At 56.3% G+C, this 25,909-nt stretch overlaps 1 protein-coding gene across 2 annotated transcripts; it reads right to left on the bottom strand.

Annotated features, from left to right (window-relative positions):
- Positions 1-1,764: 1,764 nt before the first annotated feature.
- On the bottom strand, positions 1,765-21,845 carry ATP1A3 (ATPase Na+/K+ transporting subunit alpha 3). Of its 2 annotated transcripts, none has more exons than XM_070771139.1 (23): positions 21,674-21,845; positions 17,589-17,717; positions 17,420-17,479; positions 17,077-17,280; positions 15,537-15,650; positions 15,289-15,423; positions 14,821-14,938; positions 14,423-14,691; positions 12,801-12,999; positions 12,613-12,722; positions 12,392-12,526; positions 10,111-10,303; positions 9,673-9,848; positions 9,449-9,585; positions 8,668-8,818; positions 8,379-8,547; positions 5,513-5,667; positions 5,310-5,433; positions 4,065-4,210; positions 3,382-3,512; positions 2,825-2,926; positions 2,491-2,582; positions 1,765-2,151 (listed from the first exon to the last, which is right to left on the bottom strand). In XM_070771139.1, exons 1-23 carry the CDS (start codon positions 21,677-21,679, stop codon positions 2,123-2,125), a joined length of 3,084 nt encoding a protein of 1,027 aa, XP_070627240.1. In that variant the 5' UTR covers positions 21,680-21,845; the 3' UTR covers positions 1,765-2,122. The 2 variants fall into 2 exon arrangements, with proteins under 2 accessions (XP_070627240.1, XP_070627241.1); XM_070771140.1 differs by having other exon boundaries at positions 17,589-17,678.
- Between the last annotated feature and the right edge of the window lie 4,064 nt (positions 21,846-25,909).

The raw sequence follows: 25,909 nt of genomic DNA, 5'->3' as shown, positions 1-25,909 counted from the left end.
GATACTGTGAGAGATAGGAAGATTCCTGAGACAGGGGGGTGAGGGGAGACCAGGGAAAAGGGGCCTATGGCAAGCGAGCCATGAATTAGGGGGATGGCTGGAGATAAGGGGGTCCCTCCAGCCTGAGGCCACCTTCCTGCCTCTTGGATCCCTGGAAGAAATGGAGCTGGGAGGATAGGAAGATAGACAATTGGAAACCTGGGTTATGTATCTGCTGTGTGACCTCAAGGAAGTCCCTGCCCTCTCTAGACCTCAGATTGCCCACCTGTCTATGGGAGTATTCCTTTCCCTGTATCCGGTGAATAAAGTAGGTTCTCTGGCCTCCCTAGGGGAGGTCCGGGCTCATAACACTTACCAGGACCAGGCTCTGCCCTGGGCACCACAGGCGGTGTCTGGCATCATGACCCCTGCCCTCAGACTGTCCCCTGCAGATTAAGGCACTCTTCCTCAGCACTGTCTTGTGTGGTGGGCACGTGCACACACTCACACTCATGTGGACTCTCAGCATCCCAGACATTTGAGCTGGGAGGCAGGTAGGCCAAGGACCAGCCCCAGGCCTTCCTCTCACTGCCATCTCTGTTAGAAAGGCTGCCTCAAGGGAAGTGGTAAGGCTGCCCAACCAGAAGGGCTAAAATTCAAAAGACTGACAATAGCAAGTGTTGACAAGGATGTGGAGCAACTGGAAATGTGATACATTGTGGCAATGCCAATGACACAAGAGCTTTGGAAAGGGCCTGGCTATTTCTATGAAAGGTAAACACAGTCTATCCCCAATCAGCAATTCCATTTCTAGGCATGTGCCCAACAGAGATGCCCACATGTGTCATCAGAGGATGTTACTAGAATGTTCCTAGAGGCTCCCAAAAGGGAAACAACAACTCCATCAACAGGAGAGTGGGTTGACAAATAGCATAACAGTCACACAGTGGGAAACCCTGCGATGAAAAAGTGTTGGCTACCAATACCTGAGACACCATGGATGACCCTCATAGACCTGATGTTGAGGATAAGAAGGACCTGCGACAGCAGCACACCAGAAGATTTCATTCTACAGAGTCCAAGAACAGGCACAACCAAAAGGTGGTAACAGAAAGCAGATCAATGGTTGCCTGTGGAGGGGCTGCTGACTGGGAAGGGGCAATGAAGGGACTTTCTGGGTAGATGTAAATGTTCTACAGCTCAGTATGGATGGTGGCTATGTGGATATAATTATTTAAACCATTGAGCTATGCGTTTGAGATCTGTGCAAGTCACAGATGGAAGCTTATCTCAACAAGAGAAGAACATGGTGACTTACAGCTTGGACATCCTAGGTTATCCAGATTTGTCCCCTCGCAGCTGTGTGACCTCGAGCAGGTTACTTTCCCTCTCTGTGCCTTGTGAGGATTAAGTGAACTAATACAGGTAGAATGTTTAGAAGAGGGCGGAGCACAGAGTGGGAGCTCAGTGAACCATTGTATCATCATGGCCCCCCAGGGTCTTCTCCAATATGAGAGGATCCAGAGTCTGACCCCCTCTCCCGTGTTCTGATCCCAGGATCCCATCACCTGGCGAATTCACAGTGTTCTTATACTAATCCTTGTTGGGTCTAAAACTCTGTGATTTGATGACTTTGAAATTCCATGACTCCCACGTTCATGCCAGGCTAAATTTCTGGGCTTCTGTGAATCACCCAGTCATGGGTGCCAGCACGGGGAACGCTGTCCCGCCCACATCCCCCCTGCACTGAACCCCCTCAACAAAGCAAAGCACGACACACACGGCTTCTCTCTCCCCACTGATATATTTGATAATTGTCCAGAACCAGAGACGGCATCAGCCAGGGGGCGACGAGGAGTAAAAAAGAGTCCAGGGAGGGGTCTGGGAGGCAGGGGTGAGGAGGAGAGGAACAGACACACACAAAAGAGAGGGAGGGGAGAGAGGCAGGGGGCGGGGGTGGGGGCGGGGAGAGAAGCCAGCCAAGGGACGGGGCGTGGGGGAGGGAGGCGGGAGATCACTTGAGGGGGCGGGGCCACGGGGAGAAAGGGCCCCTCCCCCCAGAATACAAAATGAGGGGCACTGGAGTGGGCGGTCCTGGGCTCGCGGGGGCAGGAAAGAGACGCGAGACGTGGTGGGGCTGAGGTCAGTAGTAGGTTTCCTTCTCCACCCAACCTGGAGAGACAAAGGAGGAAAGAGACAGAGACGGGAGAGACCGGCACGGAGAGACGCACAAGCAGAGACAGAGAGGCAGCGACACAGAAAGAAGTCCAAAGGGGCAGAGACACGGGGACAGACACAGAGAGGAGGAGGCCCGGAGAGAAGGGGAGAGGGAAGAGGTGCCAAGGGGATGGAGAGACAGCGCGGAAGGGAGGAGGGGGTATGGGAGGGGCGGGAGGAGGGGGAAGACAGTGAGGTTAGCATCGTCACCAGGCGGCGCTCTCCAGCCTCCCCCTCCAGCTGCCCGGTCCCATTCCCCCCAGCCTCCCACCTTTACCCCCGTTAGCCCCTCACCCCCGGGGTTCCTGCGCAGGATGAGTTTGCGGATTTCGTCGTAGACGAAGATGAGGAAACTGTAGGGGAAGGCACAGAACCACCAGCTGGGCCTGCGGAGAAGCGAGAGGAGGAGCGAGTCAGCGCCACCGGGCAACACGGAGGAAAAGAGGGGCCACGCCCAGCGCACTGCCCCCTGATCCTTCGTGCCCAAGGTGACGGGTGCCCTGGACATGGCTCTGGGCCGGGGTCTACAGAGCCCCACCCCACCCCCCACCCATGACGGTGTTCCACTGCAAAGGCTCCTGGGAGGGCCCTGGAGCAGGTGGTACCTGGAAGGGGGAAAGGCACTCACTTGAGAGGGTACATGCGAAGGGCCACATCCATGCCTGGGCAGTAGGACAGGAAGGCCGCCAGGGCCGTCTCCTCAAACAAGCCAAAGATCAGGATCTTGTTCCTGCAGGCACAGTCAGGGCTGGACCCAGAGAAGCCCACCCGGCATCCCCACCCCATAGACACAGAGGCACTCCCCCGGGGCAAACGGAGAGAGACAGACAAGGAGACACAGAGGGATGGAAACAGAAAGAGGCAGCGAGGCACAGATGGGTCCAGGCAGATGGCGACGGTGAAATATGAAGACAGAGACACACAGACAGGCCGGGGTATAAAAAGATAAGACAGATCTGGAGAGGGACGCAGGAACATCCCAGCAGCGCGCGCGCACGCACGCACACACGCGCGTGCACACACACACACACACACGCGCGCGCGCGCGCGTACACACACACACACAGGCAGACAGGGAATCCAAGACAGATGTGACCACTGGAGAGAAAATCAACTCAGAGGCAAAACCAGAACAGACAGACGTGGGGCGGGACGGAAAGCAGCCACAGCGACCACGACCCTCACTTCATGCCCTGCTGGAAGACAGAGTTCCTCCGGGTCTTGCAGATGATCAGGTCAGCCCACTGCACGACCACTATGCTCACGAAGAAAGCCGTGTGGCACGTGAACTCCACCACCTTCCTCTGCTCATAGGTCTGCGAGGGTGACGATGCACGTGTCAGCCAGTGGTCAGTGTGGCCGCAGCCCCAGCCCCCTCTCCTTGCCCACATGCTCCTTGTGTGCACTCCTGCGTAGGTCCCCAGGGCAAAGCGGGGACTCTGTCCAGATGGGGTCCCCTGGGAGGACATGTCTGCCCTCTGTAGCTCAGAGCCCCTCAGGAAGAGTCAGGAAATGGACAAGGAAGGATAGAGCATGCTGGTGACCTTAGTTGTGGACCGGAGAACCTGGGGGCCTCCTCGGGGGACACTGGCTGTGCTGTGAAGGGAAGACAGACTGGGAAGGGGGTCACAAAGGCTTCCTGCCTGGCAGGGCAGAGAGCCTGGCCAGTGGACAGGACCACGATGGGGTGGGGCAAGAGTGCCAAGAGACCCCTTGTGTCCGGAGGGTCTTGATGACTCCCAGGGCAGAGGGGCCATCACAGCAAGCCACCCGCATGGATAGGACAGCTCACCGTGGCCCAGGATGCTGTGGGCAGAGACCCCTCCTGGGAGGCCCACGGCCACACTGTGGAACCCACCCCTACGCACCCACTGCTGTCCATAACTGTCCTCCAGGTCGTTAACCGTGCGGTCATCCCAGTTCAGCCGGATGCCCACCAAGTTGCCAGGCAAGAAGCCATTTTCTGCCAGGATCACAAAGTAGGAGAAGAAGCCACCAAGAGCCTGGATCATTCCTGGGGGAGGAGAGTAGGGAGATGAGGAGAGGCTGAGGTGGGGCGGGCAGCCAGCCCAGGGCACCTCTGGGGCCCCTTGAGACTCGGTGCTCTGCCTTAGCATCCTCCTGGCTGGGCTCCCAGAGGACGACCTGAGGGCGCCACCTGGTGGTGAGCATCTGGAATGGGCTCTCTGGAGCAGCAGACTCGGGGAGGGGGCTCCCCAGAGATGGAGAACCTGGAGTCCCTCCCACTTGACCCGGGCCACATGGACATCAGGAAGTCCCTGAGGACCACCATGCAGGAATGACTTTCCCAGGCCTCTGACCACCACCACCAGGCCTCTGCTGGGACACCTGTAAAGCTCTGCACTCTCCCCTCCAGCAGCAGACGGAGGAGGAGGCAGGAACGGGTGGGGCTCGCCCCTGCCCTCAGAGGGCTCACAGGCTGACTGGTCCTTCCCAGCATGGTGGGTGGTGGAGCAGTGGCGTGGCCCTCCTGGGCCACTCAGTATCCCACACGCACCCCGGGGAGGCCTTTCCTCCACCCCTCATCTCTAAGTCACTCCTTCCAAACTTGTGGAGTCCCACACCAAGGTCACAGGCATGAGACCTGGCATCCAGGCCACAGAAAGGGAGCCCAGAATCAAGGTCACCTCTGGAACTGACTGAACCCCATTGTAACTGTTGCCAACCCCGCCCACACTGCGATCCTTCCTGGCCAGCTTCCTGACCCCATATTAGGTAAAAATGCCCACCCCGGTACTCACCCTCTAGCACCCTAACCGGTCACTTAATGCCACCCTTCTAGCAGGAGTTTTCTTCATCATGAGGCTAAAAAACTGGCTGCTAACCCATAAAAAGCATTGACTCTCCCCCACCCACTACATTTGCAGGATCTTCATTATCTCTGCTCCTTGCTCTTAATACACTCACTCCTTTCTGAAATGCTCTGTGTCTGGAAATTCTTCTCCAGCCCACGTTTGGACTGCCACGACTAGACCTATGGCAGCATGTCCTGCTTTTCACTCCACTCATTCAACACGAGGTTCCCGAGTGCCCAGGGTGGGCCAGGCGCTGGGCATTCAGCCGTAAGCCAGGCGGGGGCCCCAGGTCCTCACCGATCTGTCCGTAGGCCATGCTGATGAGTCTCTCATTGACCAGCTTGTCAGTGCGTGGGTTCCTGGGCTGTCTCTTCATGATGTCACTCTCGGCAGCCTCGTACGCCAATGAGATGGCAGGGACCTGGGCAGGAGAAGCACGTGAATCGGGGTGGTGTTGGGGGACCCTGCCCTCCCAGAGCCTGGGGGTGGCTGGGGCTCACCATGTCGGTGCCCAGGTCGATGCAGAGGATGGTGATGGTGCCCAGAGGCAGTGGGATGTTGGCCATGATGAACAGCAGGAAGGGTGTGATCTCCGGGATGTTGCTGGTCAGGGTGTAGGCAATGGATTTCTTCAGGTTGTCGAAGATCAGGCGGCCTGTTGGCAGGGTGGGCTCAGACCTCAGCACCCACGCCAGGGCACCCTAGTCCCGCTGCCCCTTCCCTACCCAGTCCAGGCGTCCTTCCTAATCCATCCCCTCACCACCCGCCTTTCCATTCAGACATCCAATCAGGTTGCCTCTGTTCAAACATTCTCAAAATACAACCATTTAGGAAGACTGCGTAGCAGTTTTTCTTTTTTCTTTTCCCCTTTTTTGGCCATGCAGCATGGCTTGCGGGATCTTAGTTGCCCCGACCAGCGATTGAACCTGTGCCCCCAGCAGTGAAAGTGCAATCTTAACCACTAGACTGCCAGGGAGTGCCCAGAATTTTTTGTTAAAGTTAAGCATCCCTGCCTTATTGACCCAGCAATCCTCATCATAGGTTTATAGGATGAGTGTTTATGTCCACCAAAAAGCAAGTACAAGAATGTTCATCATAGCATTGAAAATCAAAGTCGCTCAGTTGTGTCCGACTCTTTGTGACCTCATGGACTACATAGTTCCTGGAATTTTCCAGGCAGAATACTGGAGTGGGTAGCCTCTCTCTTTTCCAGGAGATCTTCCCAACCCAGAGATCGAACCCAAGTCTCCTGCATTGCAGGAGGATTCTTTACTAGCTGAGCCACAAGGGAAGCACAAGAATACTGGAGTGGGTAGCCTATCCCTTCTCCAGCGGATCCTCCCAACCCAGGACTCAAACCAGGGTCTCCTGCATTGCAGGTGGATTCTTTACCAACTTTATCTTTATCAGGAAAGCCCCACCATAGCATTATAATAGCCAAAAAAGAGGGACTTCCCTGGTGGCCTGTTGGTTAAGACTCCCTGCTTCCACTGCAGGGGCGTAAGTTTGATCCCTGGTCAGAGAACTAAGATTCCACAAGCCAAATGGCACAGCAAAAAAAAAAAAAAGGGAATTGCCATACTTATTTTTAAAAAGGGACAGACAGGCAGCCTGTTCTGCGGGGGGTGGCATAGATGGTATGATCCCCTTTGTGTAAAAAATAAGGCACCTAGTTGCTCACACCTGCTGTTGCCTGTCCCCTCAAGGTGTGGCTCTCCACAAACTACCGGGGTCTCACCCTAAGTACTTATGGGTGATGATTTAAGTGTACTTCAGCATAGCCCAGTGTGTGTACTGAGCCGGGCGATGTGACGGGGTTTGCTGTGCCACTTGCTCTGCTTGTGGGTGTGTCCGGACTTCCCCCTACTGAAGGTTAAACTGTGCTGCTTCTTTTACTTCAGAGAGGCCTTCCTTGCCCCTCCTTATCTAGGTAGGACCCCTGCTGGGGCTTCCCTGGAGGTCCAGTGGTTAGGACTCTGTGGTTCCAATGCAGGAGGTGCGAGTTCAATCCCTGGTTGGGGAACTAGGATCCCCAACTCCATGCAGTGCAGCCAAAAAAAAATTTTTTTAAGGTAGGACTCCTGTTATCATCTATCATAGCACCCTGCTGGTTTTCTTCTTAGCACTTGTCACCATAAGTAATTAGTTTTTTGTTTTATTTTTGTTTTGGCTGTTGCTGCATGAAATGTGGGATGGTAGCTCTCTGACCAGGAATAGAACCCGTGCCTCCTGCATTGGAAGCACAGTCTTAACTACTGGACTTCCAGGCAAGTCCCTGTAATTTCATTTGTTATGTTATAATTTGTTAACTTGGGGAAGGCCCCCCAGTTCCTGGAGGGCAGGGACCATGTCTGCTTTGCTCATAGCTGATTCCCCAGCCCCTGGCGTGATGCACAAGGTAGGAGCCCAAGAAATGTCTGGGAGGTGTGAACTAGAGCATCCGTAAGTGTGTGCTCTGCACATGCGTGTAACATGTTTTGGAGGGCGGTGAGAAAGGGTTAACCATGTGTCCTCTGGGCCATAGGAGACAAGGGCTCAGGGCATTTAACCTGAGGCTGTAGGCTCAGCTCTACTGTTTGAATTCTCCCTCATCACGAGTTATTTTTCACACTGGGTCATTTGAAATGTAAGAGAGAGACTGGGAGAAAATGCAACCACAGTGTGAACCGTGAATATTTCTGGATGGTGAGGTTGTGGGCGATGCCAATGTGCTTCTTAATGCTTTTTTGCATTTTCTGTAATTATCATGAATTACTTGGATGATCAGAATAAAATCGAACATGAACAAGCCCCATCTGCGGCCGCATCCAGGCCCGTCAGGAAGTGGTGCCCAGGGGACCCTGAGGTCTGGGCTCTTGGCGGCCCAGCCTCACCCGCCAGCGCCCCCACATGGCCGTGCCTCTGCCTGCAACTCCCTTCGCTGGCATTTCTCTGTGAAAATTCCCAATGGCCCTGGGGACTTGGCACAGTGACTCCTGCCCATTCGGGGAAGCTTCCTTGGCCCCCGAATGCAGGCTGGGGGAGAGGCCTCCTCAGGGCCCCTCTGCTTGACCCTCTGCCTCCCTGAGGTTGTACTTCTGAGTATCTTTTAAATACTTCCACCTCTGCCTTGCCCAACAGACTGGGTCCTCGCTGGGCAACACGGGGACCCTGAAGTGTATCAGCTCAGTCCTGCCCCCAGGGAGCCCCCGACACTGTGGGGGGAAGAAAATTGAAAAGGACAAGCTCAGGCTGTACTGGGGGCCTGGTAGGATTCCGCCATCTCCCCATCGTGCACCCGCTGCAGCCCTGGCCTGTTCCCCTCGCCCTTCTTGGGCTTCACGCAGGGACCCCAGTCTCCAGGGCCACCTGGGCCGACTCACTCACCCTCCTCCACACCCGTGACAATGGAGGCAAAGTTGTCGTCCAGAAGAATCATGTCAGCTGCCTGTTTGGAGACGTCAGAGCCGGCGATGCCCATGGCCACCCCGATGTCGGCCTTCTTCAGGGCGGGGGAGTCGTTCACGCCATCCCCGGTCACAGCCACGATGGCTCCCTGGAGGGAGAGAGGGTGAGCACAGTGCCTGGAGGCCTGGCACTAACCGTCTTCTCATCATGGACCCCAGAGTCCTGGCCCCCAGCCCCTTTCCCCCGAGGGACCCCAGCCCCAGCCCACCTGTCTCTGACAACCCTCCACAATAATGAGCTTCTGCTGGGGGGAGGTGCGGGCGAAGACGATCTCGGTGTGGTTCTGCAGGATCTCATCGATTTGTTCGGAGGTGAAGTCCTTGAGGTCAGTGCCGTGGATCACGCAGGCCTTGGCGTCCCTGGGGAGAGCAGAGAGTGGTCAGGACAGGCAGACAGACCCACAGACAGGGGGAGACGGACCAGGCTCTGAGAGAGGGACAAAGGGCTTTGCAGGGGTGGGGTGGGGGGATCAGAGATGAAGGGAAATGGGGGCAGAGGGGCTGCAGGAGGGATGGAGGGCAGACCTCAGGAAGAACTTTGGGACCCTGGACTCAGAGGAACAGAGATATGCAGACAAGCAGGAAATGGAAACAGACACAGAGAGAGACATGAGGATGGGAAAGCTGAGGGAGTCAGAACAGAGATGAGAGAGACAACGACGTAAAAGACAGGCAGGAAGAAACTGATGGACACAGCAATGAGAGACATCATAGAATCCTCCCAGATGGGAATTACTAGCAGCCCATTTTAGAGAGGAGGAAACCGGGGCTCAGAGAGGCTAAATGACTCACTCAAGGTCACACAGCTCACGTGTGGCCAAGCTGGGATGTGAGCCCACCCCTTGCCAGCCTCATGAAGCTGGAATACCAGGCTCCCCATCATTAAGACAGAAGAGGAATGGGGCCCAGATGCTGAGTCAACAGAGGAGACCCTGGAGGAATGGGACCCACTGTCCCAGAGGGACCTGAGTCGGGCTGGGCGGGGCTCACCGGGGGTTGACCTGGCTGACGGGAATGTTGAGCCGGGCAGCGATGTCCTCCACAGTCTCGTTGCCCTCGGAGATGATGCCCACGCCCTTGGCAATGGCCTTGGCCGTGATGGGGTGATCCCCGGTGACCATGATGACCTGCGGGCATTGTGTGCAAATGGTCCAGCCTCACTGCTGGCCCCTGGAGCCCTGGTCCTGCCTCCCCCGATGCCCCCCGGGCCACACCTTGATGCCTGCACTGCGGCACTTGCCCACCGCGTCGGGGACAGCCGCTCGGGGAGGGTCGATCATGGACATGAGGCCCACGAAGCAGAGGTTGTCGGTGGTGAAGTTCACGTCGTCACAGTCGAAGGCAAAGCCCTTGGGGAATTGCTCCTCGGGCAGGTAGTAGTGGCAGAAACCTGGTGTGGGGAGAAAGGAAGAGGGGCTCCAGCCTCAGTCCCCCCTGCCTCCTGCCCACAGCTCCCGCGTGGCAGCAATCAAACTCCCCAGCTGGCCAGAGTCAGTCCACACTCATTTCCGAAAGATGGCTTCCCCTGTCATTCATTCAGTCAATCACGGTGCATTCTGAAAGATCCTATTCTGAGCCAGGCTCTGGGCAGCACCACATCCCTCTTTACCCTCCGGCCCCTGCCCCAACTTGGCCCCACCCCTGGTGCCCACCAAGCACACGCTCGCCCAGGCCGCCGAGCTCGAGGTAGGCATTCTGGAAAGCCTCCTTCATCTCTTCATCCAGCGGCTGCTCCTTGCCGTGTAGCAGAATGGTGGAGCAGCGGTCCAGGATGCGCTCGGGGGCGCCCTTCATCACTAGCAGGTACCGGTTGTCATTGGGGTCTTCAGTTTCATGAATGGAGAGCTGCAAACAGAGCAGAGGGTGGCCATGCCTGAGCCTCCCAGGGACCTGGAGGCTCCCTGAGCCCAGCCGGGGGGAAGAGGACTCCCCGCCACCCCCTCAGGTGCCAGGATGCCACGGATGCCAGGACGGACCACAGCCGGGCTCCCCAGAGGGCACTGCCTGAATCTCTCTACCTGATAGATTGTCATCTGTTTCTCGGACCCTCTCACAGAGATCTCTGCTCATCCCTGCCCATTTCTGTCTCTTTGTCTGACAAATATTTCTTCTCCTCTGTGTCTCTCTCACAGAAATCTCAAGGGTCCTGAGGATACCGGCATTTCTCTCTGCCTCGCCCGACGATCTCTCATCTCACATTAGACCCCATCACCAAATCTGTTCAGCTCACCTCTGAAGTACCCAGATTCTGACTTCTCTCACCTCCCCTGCCTTCCCATTCATCCACCAGCATCTCTCATATGAAATGTCACAGCAGCACCCCACATCAAGTCCCTGTGTCTGTCCTCCCCTCCCCATTGTATTTTATTTTCTCCCCACAGTAGGCAGAAGGAGACTTTAAAATATGAGAGTCAGTGAAAAGTGGTGCAGCCACTTTGGAAAACAGCCTAGCTATCCCCACAAAGCTTAAACATAGGGTTACGACGTAAGCCGGCCATCCCCGGGTATACACCCAAGAGGTGTGCAGACGATGTCCACACAGAAACTTGTAGGCGGATGTTCACAGCAGGATTATTCATAGTAGCCAAAGGGTGCAAATAACCCAAATGTCCATTGATAGATGAATGGATCAACAAAATGTGATCTCGCTATACAACTCGAAGTCATTCAGCCATAAAAAGGAATGGAGTACTGACGCGTGCTACAACACGGAAGGGAAGGGAAGTGAGAGTCGCTCAGCCGTGTCCGACTCTGTGGCCCCATGGACTCTACAGGCCATGGGATTCTCCAGGCCAGAATACTGGAGTGGGTAGCCGTTCCCTTCTCCAGGGGATCTTCCCAACCCAGGGATCGACACCAGGTCTCCCGCATTGCAGGCGGATTCTTTACTGTCTGAGCTACCAGGGGAGCCCTGAGGAGCCTGGAAAACACGATGCTGAGTGAGAGGACTCAGACGCTCAAAAACACATATTGTAGGATTCTGTTGACATGAAGTGTAGAGAATAAGCAAGGGCATAGAGACAGGACGTGGATTAGTAGTTGCTTAGGGCTTGGGGAGACGGGGGAGGTAGGGGAACAAAGCCAGAGAGTGTGAGGGTGTTTTTTGAGACGATGGAAATTCTCTAAAGCTGACTGAGTAGACGCTAGCTATGCTACGTTGTATATACTATGTGTGACTATACTAAGACTCTTGAATTATGTACTACGTGGGTGATCTACGATGGTGTAAGAACTAGACCTCAATAAAGTAGTTTTTAAAAATGTGAGTCAGGTCCCATCTCTACCCTACTCCTTGGTTCATGGAGTCACACCTAAGTTGTGTCCACAGCCCATGAGGCCTGACGGGACCTGGCCCAGCACACACAGCCCTCATCTCCCACCATGCTTCCTGGCTCCACAACCCCTTGTTCAGACACCTCAACACATTCCTGCCGCAGGACCTTTGCACATACTATGCCCACTGCCCCAAGATACCTGCAGGGCTTCCTCCCTCAGCACGGTGACTTCCTGACATATTCCAAATTTCCTCAAGTCCTCATGCCTCTGTTATCATCTGTCTCCTGGCACAGGAGCATAAGTTCCACAAGAGGAGGAACTTCACTGTTTCACTCACTGCTGTTATGTCTCCCCAGCACCTAACAGAAGCATCCCAGACATATGGTGGCTGCTTAAAAATACATCTGCTGAATGAATGAATGAGATCTCTGGCTGGTTCCCACTCTGCTGCAAGAAATCTTTACTCCTCTGCCTCCTACTCCCACAGAGGCCTCGCTCTCACTCCCATCTCTGTTCCTCTCTCCACTATCAGTCCCATTTTACAGATGGGGAAACTGAGGCTCCGGGAAAGTTAATAGCTTGCCCAAAGCAGGAGGGCAGTGGGGCAGAGCACTGCTTTTGGGGGCATCACAGAGAAAGTGGAGAGCCCCAGGGTACCTGGTATTTGTTAGTGGAGTTGAAGGGGATCTCGGCCACTTTCTTATTGCGTTCACGCATCAGCTTCACGGAGCCAGAGGACAATTCGATGCACTTGAGCAGAGCAGATTCGGAGGCATCCCCGGCCACATCCCTCTGTAGGGCGGGAGAGAGGGCTGGCAGAGCAGAGAAGCACGGGGTGGGCAAGAGCCAGGCTGAGGCCAGTGAGAGGGGGGACCCACCTTGAGCACGGGGACATTGTCCTGACCCCCCTTGAAGACAGCACGGTTGCAGAGTCCAGCGATGTGGGACAGGGCCACCCAGGTGTGCGAGCTCTTGTCGAATGAAGTCCCTGAAAAAGCCACCAATCAGGGCAAGGGGCAGCTGGGGCGGGGGGCCAAGCACCCTCCTGTCTGGGCTCTACCCTCACCTGACTGGTCCTCAGTGGTGTCGGCCTCGTGGATCTGGTTGTCAAACCACATGTGGGCGACTGTCATGCGGTTCTGGGTGAGGGTCCCTGTCTTGTCTGAGCAGATGGTGGACGTGGAGCCCAGGGTCTCTACAGCCTCTAGGTTCTTCACAAGGCAGTTCTTCCGAGCCATGCGCTTGGCAGTCAGTGTCAGACAGACCTGGGGCACGTGCAAGGACAGGTGAGTTACAGGTAGAGTCAGGTGGCGGGGCTGGGCCGGCAACACGACTGTCCAACAACCTGACTGCTTAGCCCAAAGAGAATCCTGGGCAAAGAATCACCCAGAGACTCCACCCAAGGCACAGACTCATAGAAATGGGCTCAGATGCACCCCCCAAAATACACTAGAATGTTCACAGCAGCAACATAATAGTCCCCAACTGAAACAACCAAAATGTTCTCTAACAGCAGAAGAGAAAATTGGAGAAATAAAAGATGGGAATACTATACAGAGATGAAAAAGGATAAGAGATCAGTGCCTACAACCTCGTGGGTGAAGCTCAGAAACAATGTTCAGCAAAGAAGAGCCAGAAACAAGAGTTGCTGCTGAATGAGTCCACTGATTTGAAGTAAAAAAACTACTGTTTGAAACCAGGCTATCCTAGGGGTAATCCTGGGGTTGCAGGAGAAGGGCTGAACAAGGTCTTGAGAGGGCTTCTAGGGAACTCCGTCTGGGTGCCGCTGACCTAGGGTGTGTTCAACTGACTCCAGCTCATCAGGTTGTATGTTCATATGTGCAACTCTTGTGTGTACAGTGTAGGTCAATAAAAGACCTTGACCTAGAGTAGCTTTGAATTTGCTAATACGGAAAAGTTTGCAGGATCTATTGATTCTAAAAGAATCAAGGAGCAGAACAGTATTCCTAGGATGGTCCCTTCTGTGTACACTGAAAACAGTTACTACATATGTGGGAATGTGCCCACCTCTGCTGGGAACAGTACAGTGAGCCTGCTTCTGAAGTGGGGGTGATGGCTAGGCTAGGCAGTGGGTCCAGACTGTTATTTTACTCTTTAACTATTTTAATGTATTCTTTTGATTTTTACCATGAGGGTGTGCTTCTTAATTTTGTAAGTTAACTTCAAAAATGATAGGGTGGTTAGCTTGCGGGATCTTAGTTCCCCGACCAGGGATCAAACCCAGGCCCTCGGCAGTGAGAGCACGGAGTCCTAACCACTGGACAGCCAGGAAATCCCTGTTGGTTTGTTTTGTTCACGAGGCCCACTGAGTCCCAGGACCCTCCTTCTTCAGTGTCTGGGAGGATTTGGCCCTCGATGTCTTGATTGCAATTCGGCCCCCCAAGTTGCAATCAAGATCATTGCCATTGGACTTCAGTGGTTAAGAATTTGCCTTCTAATGCAGGGGGCACAGTTTCGACTCCTGGTCAGAGCACTAAGATCCCACATGCTGTGTGCTGCAGCCAAAAAAAATAAATAAGTAAATAAAATAATATCATTGCCTAAGGGTTCTGCATGTGGCAACTAAGACCCAGTGAAGCCAAATAAAAAAAACTTTTTAAAAGAAAAGATCTTTGCCATCAGGCCCCCAGCCCCCTCCTCCCTCAGACCCAGGAGTCTGGGCCTTACGGTGACAGTGGCCAGCAGGCCCTCTGGGACATTGGCCACGATGATGCCGATGAGGAAGATGACAGCCTCAAGCCAGGTGTATCCAAGAATGAGGGACAGGATGAAGAAGGAGACGCCCAGGAAGACGGCCACACCAGTGATGAGCTGGATGAAGTGTTCAATCTCGATGGCGATGGGCGTCTTGCCCACCTCCAGCCCCGAAGCCAGAGTGGCGATGCGGCCCATGACGGTGCGGTCACCCGTGGCCACCACCACGCCCCGAGCCGTGCCTGTGTGGCCAGAGGGGACAGGGCTGAGGCTCAGCGAGGTGCAGAGAGACCCCAAGCCCCTGAGGTGCGTCTGTCTGTCTGGACCAGCTTGGCCCCACCCAGGTGCCCGCCCCACCCCAACTGTCTCACCTTCCACGCAGTTGGTGGAAAAGAAGGTGATGTTTCGGGTCTCCAGGGGGTTGTCGTGCGTGCAGTCGGGGGAGCGGGTCTGGGGCTCTGATTCGCCGGTCAAGGAAGAGTTGTCCACCTGGGGTGAGGGCACAGGGGACAGGGCTCAACCCCAGGCCTGGGGTCAACTGGCATTTGCTCAGAGGAGATTTCAAGATTTTTGTTTGTTCCTTTGTTTTGTTAATGAGGCAGAAATCTCATTAATTAAGGAAACCTGTGTCTGTGGCGGTCACAGCTAGAGACCTAGAAGTCTGGGTGTCAGAGTTGGGCTCTTGAAGGTGGAGAGGGTGCAACTTCTAGGCAAGGTCAAAGGCACTTGCAGGTCTAGGGAAGGAGGGGGGGCCTGGACTCCTGGGTCTGAGGAGGAGGGGCTGGGGGTATGGACTCCTGGGCCGCTCCAGGAAGGGCAGAGCTAGGCCCCACGCCCACCTTGCAGCCGTGGGCTGAGATGATGCGCAGGTCGGCTGGAACTCGGTCTCCACCCTTGATCTCCACCAGGTCCCCGACCACCACCTCCTCAGCGTTCACCTGCATCTTCTCACCTTCCCGGATGACCAGGGCTTGCTGCGGGTGGGATAGAGAGGCGTCACCTCCCTGATGCTCTCTGCCTGAGGTCTCTGGGCACAGCCTCGGCAGCTGTCCACACCCCACCTGGCCCCTTCCTGGGCACCCCTCACCTGGGGAACCATGTTCTTGAAGGATTCCATGATCTTGGAGCTCTTGGCTTCTTGGTAGTAGGAGAAGCAGCCGGTAATGATGACCACAGCCGCCAGCACGATGCCCAGGTACAGCTGTGGGCAGACTCAAGGTCACAGCCCGCCCCACAGCAACTCCCCACCAGCCCTACCCTGAGATGTGTGCAGTCTGGGGAGAGAGCTTTGAGTAAGTGGGCTTCTGCAATTGTATGTCTGACCTCAGGTTGTATCTATTTGAGGGTCTGTGTCTCTCTGGCTGTCCATGTTTGAGACTCTCTTTCTCTTTTTTAAAAAATGTTTGTTTTGTTTGTTTATTGGCTTGCCATACAGCTTATGGGATCTTAGTTCCCTGACCAGGGATCAAACCCAGGCCCTCAGCAGTGAAAGCATGGAGTCCTAACCACTGGACCACCAGGGAATTCCCTTGAATCTCTCTTCCTGAACAAAAGTGTGCCTGAGCCTCTGGTCTGTCCATCTCTCTATTTTGTGGGTCTCTCAGCCTATGTCAGAGAATCGGTGTGTATGCTGTTGTCCATGTGTCTGTCTGTGTTAAGAGCAACGTGCCTGTCTGACTGAAAGCCTGACTTTAAATGTAGGAGACTGTTTGTGTTTGACTCTCTCTAGGTGGGTCTCTGTCTGTCTCCCTCTGTTGGTCTGCCTAGGTCTGAGACTCTGGGTCTGTTCACCTGTTCAGGTTTTCATTTCTGAGAATCCTGTCTGTGCTTGACTCTCACACCGCTCTGTCCGCCACCAGGTTATGCCTGCGACTCTGTGTGTTTGGGTGCTTGTGTCTGTCTGTCTGTCTCTCGGTCCATGTCTGTGTCTGTGCCTGTGTCTAAACTAGGTGGCCGTGCTTGAATCTACGTGTTAGTGTGACTGCCTGCACTGACTCCGCACTAGTGTGTACATGCACATGCGTGGGTGTGTGCGTGCAAGGATCTCCGTGTAGTCAGAATACACGTCTATGTTTAAGAGTGTTGTGTCTGTTGAGACTGTGTGTGTGTGTGTCCCCTGTGCTGAGTGAACAGGCCCTGATAAATCAGCACGTGGGTGTGTCTGGGTCTCTACGTGAGCCCATTCACTGAGCATCTTTTAGGCCATGACCACCTGCTCGTGTCTACCCTCAAGGCCAGTGATGTTACAACACAGCTTTGGGATGGAGCCCCAGCTCATACTTCCTACTGTGTGACCTTGAACAAGCAACTTGGTCTTATTTATTTATTTATTTATTTTGACTGTACCATGTGGCTTGCAGGATCTTAGGTCTCAACCAGGAATGGAACCCAGGCCCCCTGCAGTGGAAGCGCCAAGCCCTAACCACTGGATCACCAGGATCCCATACTTGTCCTTTCTGAGCCCGTTTTCCTCCTTGCATCTCTGGTTTTCTCACTGAGTGATTGTGAAAGTTAGATGAGAAGAAGTCGGAGGCGGGGCTTTGAAAAGTCCAAGGGGAGAAGTGAGACACGCATGTCTCTATGCGGAGGACCTCCTGGGTGGGGCGGGGCGGGTGGAGGGCACTCACGTTGTCGCCAGAAGGGTCGTCCTCTGTGCCCGCCTGGATGCCGTAGGCCAGGAAGCAGAGGATGGCCCCAATCCACAGCAGGATCGAGAAGCCCCCAAAGAGCTGGCGGCAGAACTTGACCCACTCCGGGGTGGTCGGTGGCGGTGTGAGCGCGTTGGGCCCATCTCGGGCCAGGATCTCCTGGGCTTTGCTGTGGGTCAGACCCTGGGGGACACAGGACTCACATAGGACCCTCTCGGAGAAACCTGGCACCCCAACATTACAGAGCACCCTCAGGCATTGTGGGGGTCATGCCTCCCCCACTCCCACCCCCGGGACCCCTGTCCCTCCAGCCTGGCCGCACCTGTACACAGTCAGTGTTATATTTCCGGCAGACCTCTTCCACGGACATCTTGTGCTCTGTCTGAGGAACAGGAGTTTGGGGAGACATTGGGTGAGCGTGGAGGCCTGGCGGTAGGGGGGGTCGTTTGGGGAGGGGTCTGCTCCGGGTGGGCGCAGAGGGTGGGACTCACCATAGCCACTTCCTTCTTGAGGTCATCCAGGTCCCGGCGGTCTTTGGTGCCCTTGCTCTTCTTGGGCGAGCCCTTGTCATCTTTCTTGTCCTGCGAGGTGGCGACACGATAGCTGTCAGAACCACCAGACTGCGGGCGAGAAGGGGTTACAGGGGGGCACCGGCCCTGCGGCTGTGCAGCTGTGTCTCGGGCAGGGCCTGCTCTGGGGGCTCTGTCCCTGCCCTTCGGCCTGGGTGTCTCACAGAACTCCCGAAGCTTGTCTCCTCCTATTGCTTCCCACCCCCACCCCCCAGCTCTGGCTCCTTGGATCTCTGCGCCAGCGAGTCTCCATCTGGGTCTGTCTATGCCTCTGTCTCTCTCTCCCTGTCTCTAGGTCTCTCCCCTTCAGTCTCCATATGTCCTTTTTTGCTCTGTGTGTCTCTTTCTGTCTCTTACTTCCTCTCCCTGGGCTTGCCCAAGCCCCCCCACCCCCCCCAAGTGTCTGTCTCTTGCTATGTCTGTTGGTCTGTCTCTCTTGATCTGCCTCTCCAGGTCTCTGCTTGTGCCTGTCTTATTCCCTTTTGTCTCTCTGTCTCCTTCTGCCGCTTTACCTCTCCATCTGTGGCTATCTCCATCTCTCTGCAGTTCTTTCTCTAATCTCACTCTCTCATCACTCACATTCTCTGTCTCTGCATCTTTACGCGTGTCTCTCTGAGACTTTTGTCTCTCTGATCTCTGGCTCTTTATGTTTTCCATCTCATACAATATCTGTCACCATCTCTTGAACTCTCTCCCTGAGTGTGGCTGAGTCAGTCTCTCTGTGTTCTCCCTGGGTTTCTATCTCTTTCCAAGTTGGTGTGTGGGGATCTTAGATTATCCCTGAGTGTCAGTATTTTCTGTCCATCCTTATCTCTACTTCTTTCTGTCTTCATCTCTCAAGGTACCTGCTTTTCTGTAATGCTCGGTGCGTCTCTCCCTGTCTCTACTGTTTCAACCATCTTGTCTGTCTGTGTCTCACGGTCTTGTTCTGCCATCTTCCTCTCTACCCCCGTATCTTTCCCTCTCTCTCTCTCATCCATCTTGGCATCTCTGTGCTTCCAGCTCCAGGCCTCCCCCATATAACTCCCCCAGGTCTCTCCCTGTCTTTTCTTCCTGGCTCTTTTCTTGGGTCTCTTCTCCCAACTCCATGGATGTCTCTTTCAGAGGACCAGTTGGGACAAATGCCCAGGAGGTCGCCTGTTGGGCCCAGGGATGGTGGCCTGGCTGGACGTGCAGTCGGTCCCGAGGGGCTTGACTGACAAGCTGTGGCCTAGCCTCTCTCCTGGGGGATGGCGGGAGCCATGAATACGTTTGGGTGGGGGTGGGCATGTTTAGGTCTCTGAAGGACAGACTAGCTGCTGGCTGGGATTCAGGGTGCAGAAGAGCAAGAGGCACAAGTCCTCCAGGCCTGGCGTGAACTGGATGTAGTGTAGGGGGAGCGATGGAAGTTCTAGTTTGGGGGCTTGGGCTCATGGGGAAGCCAGCGTCCTCGGAGGCTGGCAGGAGGGGTGGGGTGAGGCTGGGTGCTGATAGAGGCCCGCTGACAGATCTTACAGGCCCAGAGCCAAGCTGGGATCCCAGGCTCAGCACGGCTCAGTGCTAATCCCCTCGTGACCTTGTAGAGGGTTGAGCTGCCTGCTGTCTGCCCCCAGACCCGGAGGCTGAGCCCGGGTGGCTACTGCATCCTAAAGGCCTGGGAGCCTGGGTTTCAGGGGGCACGAGGGTGGCTTGGCGCTGGGCCAGCCCTGCAGCAGTGCTGTGTCTGACACTGAGCATGGAGATTCAGGCAGGCAGGGAGGACCCTCCTCCACCTCCGCTTCAGGAGGGGTCTCAGCCTCCACAAGGGGCAGACCCACAGACGGAGAGAGTGGAGATACAAGGTCGTGGGCACAAGTTAGAGAAATGAGGGGCAGGCAAGAGAGGAGAGAGAGGGGCCTGGAGGGAGGTGGGAAGAAAACTAGCTGCCCACCCCTGAAGACTTAGGGAAGGCCGGGAGCTGATGCTTGGGTCCCTGTGAGACCCAGGGGTGGAGTCCCAGACTCCTCCATCTGAGAGAGGAGAGGCTGGGGGTCTGGACTCCTGGGTCTGGGGGAGGAGGGGCTGAGGATCTGGATCCTGGGGCTGGGGGAGGAGGGGCTGGGGGCCTGGACTCCTGGGTCTGAGGGAGGAGGGACTGGGGTACCCCAGTCCCTGGCAGGTGAGCCTTGGTTGCTGGTTGCCCTGTCATGACCAGACTCCCTTGGGGGCGGGCTTCCATCTGTTGGAGGGGGAGCCGAGGCTTTCCCAGTCAAGGCAGGAGGCCCAGATGGGCGCACTGCAGGGCGGGAGCACCTCAGAGGGTGGGGGACACGCGTGTCTGGCTGCTGCAGCCGCCTCTGCAGTTCCTCGCCATTTTCCACGCCAGCCGAGCTCAGGCAGGCTCTGCCCCTTGGCCCGCCCGTCCCTCCCCCTTTCAAGGTGTCTGAGGCCTCATCCCGGCATCTCAGTCGACCTCCCCTCGTGCCCTTTGTCCCCTTTTCCTGTCATCCAGGCTGCCTCTGGCTGTCTGTGGATGGGATATGTCTGTCCTTGGGTCTCCTCATCTCAGCCTCAGTTTCTCTCTTTGTCTCTCCATGTCTCTCCTTGTCTATATCTCTCTGTCTTTCCATATCCTCCTGCCCGTGTCTGTCTCTTTCTTTGTCTCGATGTCTCTTTTTCTCTCTTTGTTTCTCTATCTCTTTGTCTCTTTCAGAGCATCTCTCTCTGTGTCTGCCCATTTCTCTCTGTCTTCCCATGTCTCTGTCTCCCATGTCTAAAGCGCTCACTTCTCCTGTCCCACGTCTTTTCCTAAGACCCGCCCCCAATTTCTTATCTAAGGCATTTAGCCTCAGCCCTGTCTTCCAATCTGCCCATGGCTTCCCTTCCATTTCCACTTACCTGGAAGCCATCACTGACTCCCACCTGCACCTTCTCTCTCCCAGTCCTCTCCCCATCCAATTCTTCTTCCCCTTCAGCCTCGCCCACCCCCATCCACCGACCTGCAGCCCCATCCCCCACCTCCGTTCCTGGACCCAACAGCCTTCCTCCGCCATCTTTCTCCCCATCCCTCATTTTCGCTCTCCCATCCCAACCCCCTCTCTCTTCATCCCACCCAGCCCAGCCCACCAGCCTCCTTCCCCCCACCCCCTCCCTCTGGCCCCGCCCCACACACTCAGGGAGGGATCCAGGGCTGCAGCTGGGGGGTCAGGTGGTCAGCCAGGGAAAGAGGCGGCATCTGCTGGAGAAACTCACAGACAAGGACACACGGACACAGAGGAAAGGGCATAGCCGGGCATGCACAATACCCCCACAACACGCATTTGCACACATAGCCCTCAGCAAGGCACTCAGTCTCCCTGCCGTGGCTCTCCTGCTCCCCCCAGCCCCCAGGTCTGCTCCCCCAGATTAGGAGGTAGACACGCGCTGCAGACCCAGGCTGCTCCGCACTGCGGAGCAACCCCATGAGGGCCTGGAAGGAGAAAGGGAGGTCATCGGGTGTGCATCTCATAGTCTGGACCTATCCCTGCCTGGCCACGGAAGCAGACGGGCTTCAACACCCCCAGACACAAACACCGGCGTTCAGACACACCCAGACACGGGTGCAGGCATTCAGACACGACCCGAGCCACACAATCGCAGGCGAACGGTGCTGCCAGGCCTGACAGAACCAGGAACTCGCACACGCACACGCACATCTTCGGCTGAGCAGAGAACCACACCGGGTCAGACAGAGAGGCCGAAGGCCGGTCCGCGCCCCGCGAACCCCGCACACAAAGGACACGCCAACATGCGCCACAGACTCCCACCGACCCAGGCGGCCCCGGGCACACACTCAGCCAGCGACACAACCACACGGATGGGCAGGGTCAGCTGGCTCCCAGGGCCCTGCACCGGGTCCCGGAGAGCAGAGGTCCCAGAGTCCTCGTCCCCCGCTCTCCGCAGACACCCAATGTCACTGGACCCACAATGTCACACACACAGGCACGCACACACATACACACACACACACACTGGCACACAGGCATCGCCTGGCTGGCCCGAGCACCTACCCCCATCTTGGCGGCTCCGGGGGACAGGGGCACGCAGGCGGGGCAGGGGCCGAGGCAGGGGGCCTCAGGGTGGGCTTAGGCGCGGGCTCGGGCTGGGGGCCTCTGCAGCGCCCGCGCCTCGGTCCGCGCGTGGGTCCGGCGGTCAGCCCTACCGCACAGAGTCTGCGGCGCCCGCCGCCGCCTCCGCCTCCTCATATGCCCGCGCCCGCGGGGGGGCCGGCGCCGGCCAATCAGGGGCGCCGCCGCCCTGATGGATGGCCCGCGGCCCCGCCCCCGGTACTGCAGCTGTTCTCCCCGCCCCCCAGCCTCCGCAAAGTGGCGGCTCGGCGGCGAAGGGGGAGCGCTGCGGGAAGCGGAGAACCCGGAGCCCCCCCCCCCCCCCGCCAATGAGGGACCTGGAAGCCCCTGCAGTGTGGGGTGTCGCCTCCTAGGAGCGGGCGCTGAGGGTGGGAGAGCCCCGGAATCCCCCCTCATTGTGTGCCACCAGAGGGAGGGGTGCGCTGTGGAAGGTGCACACCGGGTGGGGGTAAGCCCCGTAAGCCACTGCAATAAGGCAGGAGGGCCAGAGCACCCTTCTCTGCAGTGAGGCAGGGGGAGCCCTGGAGACTGTGGGGTGCTGTTCAGGAGGCGGAGATGGAGGGAACCCAAGAGGCGAGAAAGATACCCCGCGATGAGCAGGGACGCTGCAGAGGGGGGCGGGGCCCTGAGGCCCCCTCAGTGTGTGACCTCCCCCCACCCACTATGGCACTGCAGTTATCCAACGAGACACAACTGCACAGGTACACAGGAGACACATCACAGCCAGAGAATCCCACCAAGCATGGGACTCACACCCGACCATCACCCAGAGAGCATAGACGCTGGGGACACCCACCAACACCACCAGTTTCACAGTCACATTCCGTCACACACCAGCTTATCACTTCCCACACATCTCACAGTACCCCATCAAAACAAGCCCAGAGACTCACGAACACACAGCACACTGCACACCCCAGCACACCACAACAGAATCACACAGGCATAAGATGCCATGCAGAGGAACACACACCCTTAAAACACCACCTCACAGACACACATGTCACATGCTCCATCATAGCTGGCCTTAAACCATCTCACACAGAGACCAGTAAACATGTCACCCATGGGCCCATGAACCAGTACACATCCACACTCAGCACCGTCACACAGACACAGGCCTCAGACACCATTTGAACCTTTGTGGGCTCTGCTGTGTGGTCACACAACATCACACACACTCCTTCTCAATATATCTGGGCACACGCAAAGACCTTCCATGCCAAACTGCCAAAGTATTGCTAATTGTGAATGACAGACAAAGGGTGCACTCGGACTCATGCACGGCACAATAATTCACAGACACAGATCACGCAACACCATCCTACACACCTCACACACTACACTCATCATGTATTGCAATGCTGTCTTATACACTTGCATTGTAGCTTCAAACACCCCCAATGCCCACACTCCCACGCTGTGCACATCCCAGCTCGGCATATATTGATACACACACACACAGATGCACAGCTGGCACCCACACCCCAGGCCTGCCACAATACACACGACATCCCATCGGCCACCCACTGGAGCCTGAGGAGTTACAGCCTCCCACCCACACCTCTCTGCTCTATGAGGAACACTCCCAGACTCTGTGGGGATGGCAGAAAGGGCAGAGAGCAGGCAAGAGCCTGTCTCTGTAGCTTTTTCAGAATGTGGGTATCCTCCCACCTATGGAAGTCGAGATGTGGGGGACAGGCAAGGGGCGTGAAGGTTAAGGACCAGGTCACTGATTTGTGTGAAAGGCTGAAGGCTGGAGTGAGACACAAAAAATGGGAGATTGAAAACCACAGAACCACAAGGACAGGGAGACTGGGCCAGAGAGCAAAAGGGGGCAGGCAGGTGGGTTCCTTCCTTCCTCCAGCACCCAGAGCCTCAGCCCAATCCTGTACTCTGACCCGTCCCCATCCTTCCCTGCTGTCCTTTGTTGCCATAGTAACAGGGAGGCAGCGTATGCAGCAAAGGAGGCTGGGCTTACGGATCTGGCCTGTCTCCATGGAGACTGGGGGGGGGGGGGAGCCACATCTTCTAGCCCTGGTAGTTGGCCCCTCTGCGGAACTCTGTCCCCTTCCAAGAGGGGGATGGGAGGGAAGGGGGGAGGCTCTGTCCCACCTTTATCTTTTTCCTCTCTACCTTATCCTACAGGGATGAGCTTGGACCATGGCAGAGAGATTGGGGGGATGGAGAAGCCTGGGGGGTTTCAGGATCCCAGGAGATTCTTGGCCTTCTCTCCTTCTGCTCACCAGCTGGGCTGGGGGAGACTGCACCCCAGACAGGCTCCTGTCCCCCCTCATGCACTCCCTCCTCAGTTTGGGGAGATTGATGACTGTGCACAGTGTTCCCAGTGTGAGGCTTTGCGGAAGTTGGGTGGGGGAGGAGGAAGATTTACGAAGGTCACAGGGATGGATGGGGACAAGGGAACTCGGCAAGAGACATGGAAGGAGAGACTAAGGGGAGGAATGGACACAGAGTTCAAAACCAGAGAGATGCAAATAGGAAAGGAAAAACAGAAAGACCGACAAAGACAGACAGACTGGCAAAGACAGAAATGAGGAAACAGATGGAGGAGACAGATCAACTGCATTACTTAGTGAAGATGACAGAGAGACACGGGACATAGAGAGCCAGGCAGACATGTTTGGCAAACTGAGGAGACAGAGATAAAGACTGAAGAGATAGAGCAGAAATGGGGGTGGGGGAGACTCAGAAATGGGAGACCTGATGCTTGGTATTGGGACAGAGAATGGAAGAGACCACAAATGTCTGCAGCCATATTCTATCACCTTGACGGACTGACATTCCCGCTCAAGGGCAGAGACATTGATTAGTCTCTAAGAGATGTGGAAACAAGAAACATCCTGAGACACAAGCTCGCCCCCACACCTGCCTCTGAAGGGCACACATGTGGCAAGTGTCTGAGACACGGAAGAGGCCAGGTTGAGACGGGGTGCTGTGTGACAGGCGGGGTCCCCTGGATGTGGCGTGCCCAAGCCGTGCGAAGGCTGGCAGGTCCTGTCGGGGAGACAGGGCGATGCTGCGCGCCAGGCCGGTGCTGAACGGACAGCTCCCGAGCTCTGGGCCGCCTGCCCGAGGGGCGGGGCCCAGCCTCTCTCCTTTCCCTCGCTTGATCTCTAGCATTTCCACGACTCGGGGCCCCCTAACGTCTACATCTAGTTTTCCAAGGCTTCTTGTTTCTCACCTATCTCTGCTCCACTTCAGTCTCTGCTTCTCTCAGCCCCAACAACCCCCGGTCTCTTAACCTGTTTTCTCTGTCTACCCCTCCTCTCTCCCATTCTGTCTCACCCTTCTCCCACCTCATTATGGCTTGTCCCCCTGTTTCCTCTTTGGCTTATTTCCCCATCCCTCTCTGCTCCCCTCCGTGGTCTCTCCCCCACCTCCGTGGTCTCTCCCCATCGCTACTCCATTTCTGTCTCTCCCCTTTCTGTCTCTTGCTCATTCCTGTCCCATCTCTTTCTCTCCACCTCTCCATATCTCCCCCTTCCACTCGGCCTCGTTTTGGCTCTGGCTGTGTGACCTTCACTCGTCCTTTCTCAGCGGCAGTTTCCACAGAAACCTCCAGCGGGGCGGGGGAGGGCGGGGACAGAAAGCAGACCCACCCTTTTCCCTGCTCCACCGGCCCTTCGGCCTCCCGCCCCGCCACCTCCCCCTCCACTGGGATTTCTCACTTCCTCTCTTGGGGGCTGGGGAGTTACGTTTTCAGCAGAAAACACAGGATCTGGGGCACAGACAACTGAAGGTGGTCTCAGGGAGGTTCACACATGCACATGATTACAAAGCCAACAGATCACCCTGGCCCAGGCACACACCTGTCACCGTCCGGGCTAGCCGGGGCACCACCACACTGAACTGTTCACTCGCCCTCCCCTCCCCCAGCCCCATCTGGTTTCTGTCATTCTATGTCTCCTTTTCCTGGTATCTCCGCCTCTCCAGATCCCTCCATCTCTCCATCTGTCTCAGGGAGAGCTGCCTCCTTCTGTCCTGGGAGAAGGTCAGTGGAGAAGGGCCAGCTGCCCAGACCTGCGCTGACCTGCTGTCTGCGGGCAGGGCGGAGAATCGAGAGAGTGAAGGGGTGACCATCCAGTCTGCGGTTCTAAGCAGACTCCCTGGGGGTGGGGAAAGGAAGCCCAAGCCTTC

This window comes from Bos indicus, chromosome 18 (assembly GCF_029378745.1).
Source record: "Bos indicus isolate NIAB-ARS_2022 breed Sahiwal x Tharparkar chromosome 18, NIAB-ARS_B.indTharparkar_mat_pri_1.0, whole genome shotgun sequence".
Lineage (NCBI taxonomy): Eukaryota > Metazoa > Chordata > Mammalia > Artiodactyla > Bovidae > Bos > Bos indicus.
The sequence above is the reverse complement of the archived record's forward strand: the minus strand, read 5'-3'. Positions and strand labels throughout refer to the sequence as shown.

Excerpts from the sequence above, each read along its gene's own strand:
- ATP1A3 (XM_070771139.1), bottom strand. Across the intron at positions 12,723-12,800 it reads CACCACTGAGGACCAGTCAG|GGACTTCATTCGACAAGAGC; the intron begins GTGAGGGTAGAG and ends TGGCTTTTTCAG. Across the intron at positions 8,819-9,448 it reads GTCAGCCAGGTCAACCCCCG|GGACGCCAAGGCCTGCGTGA; the intron begins GTGAGCCCCGCC and ends TGCTCTCCCCAG.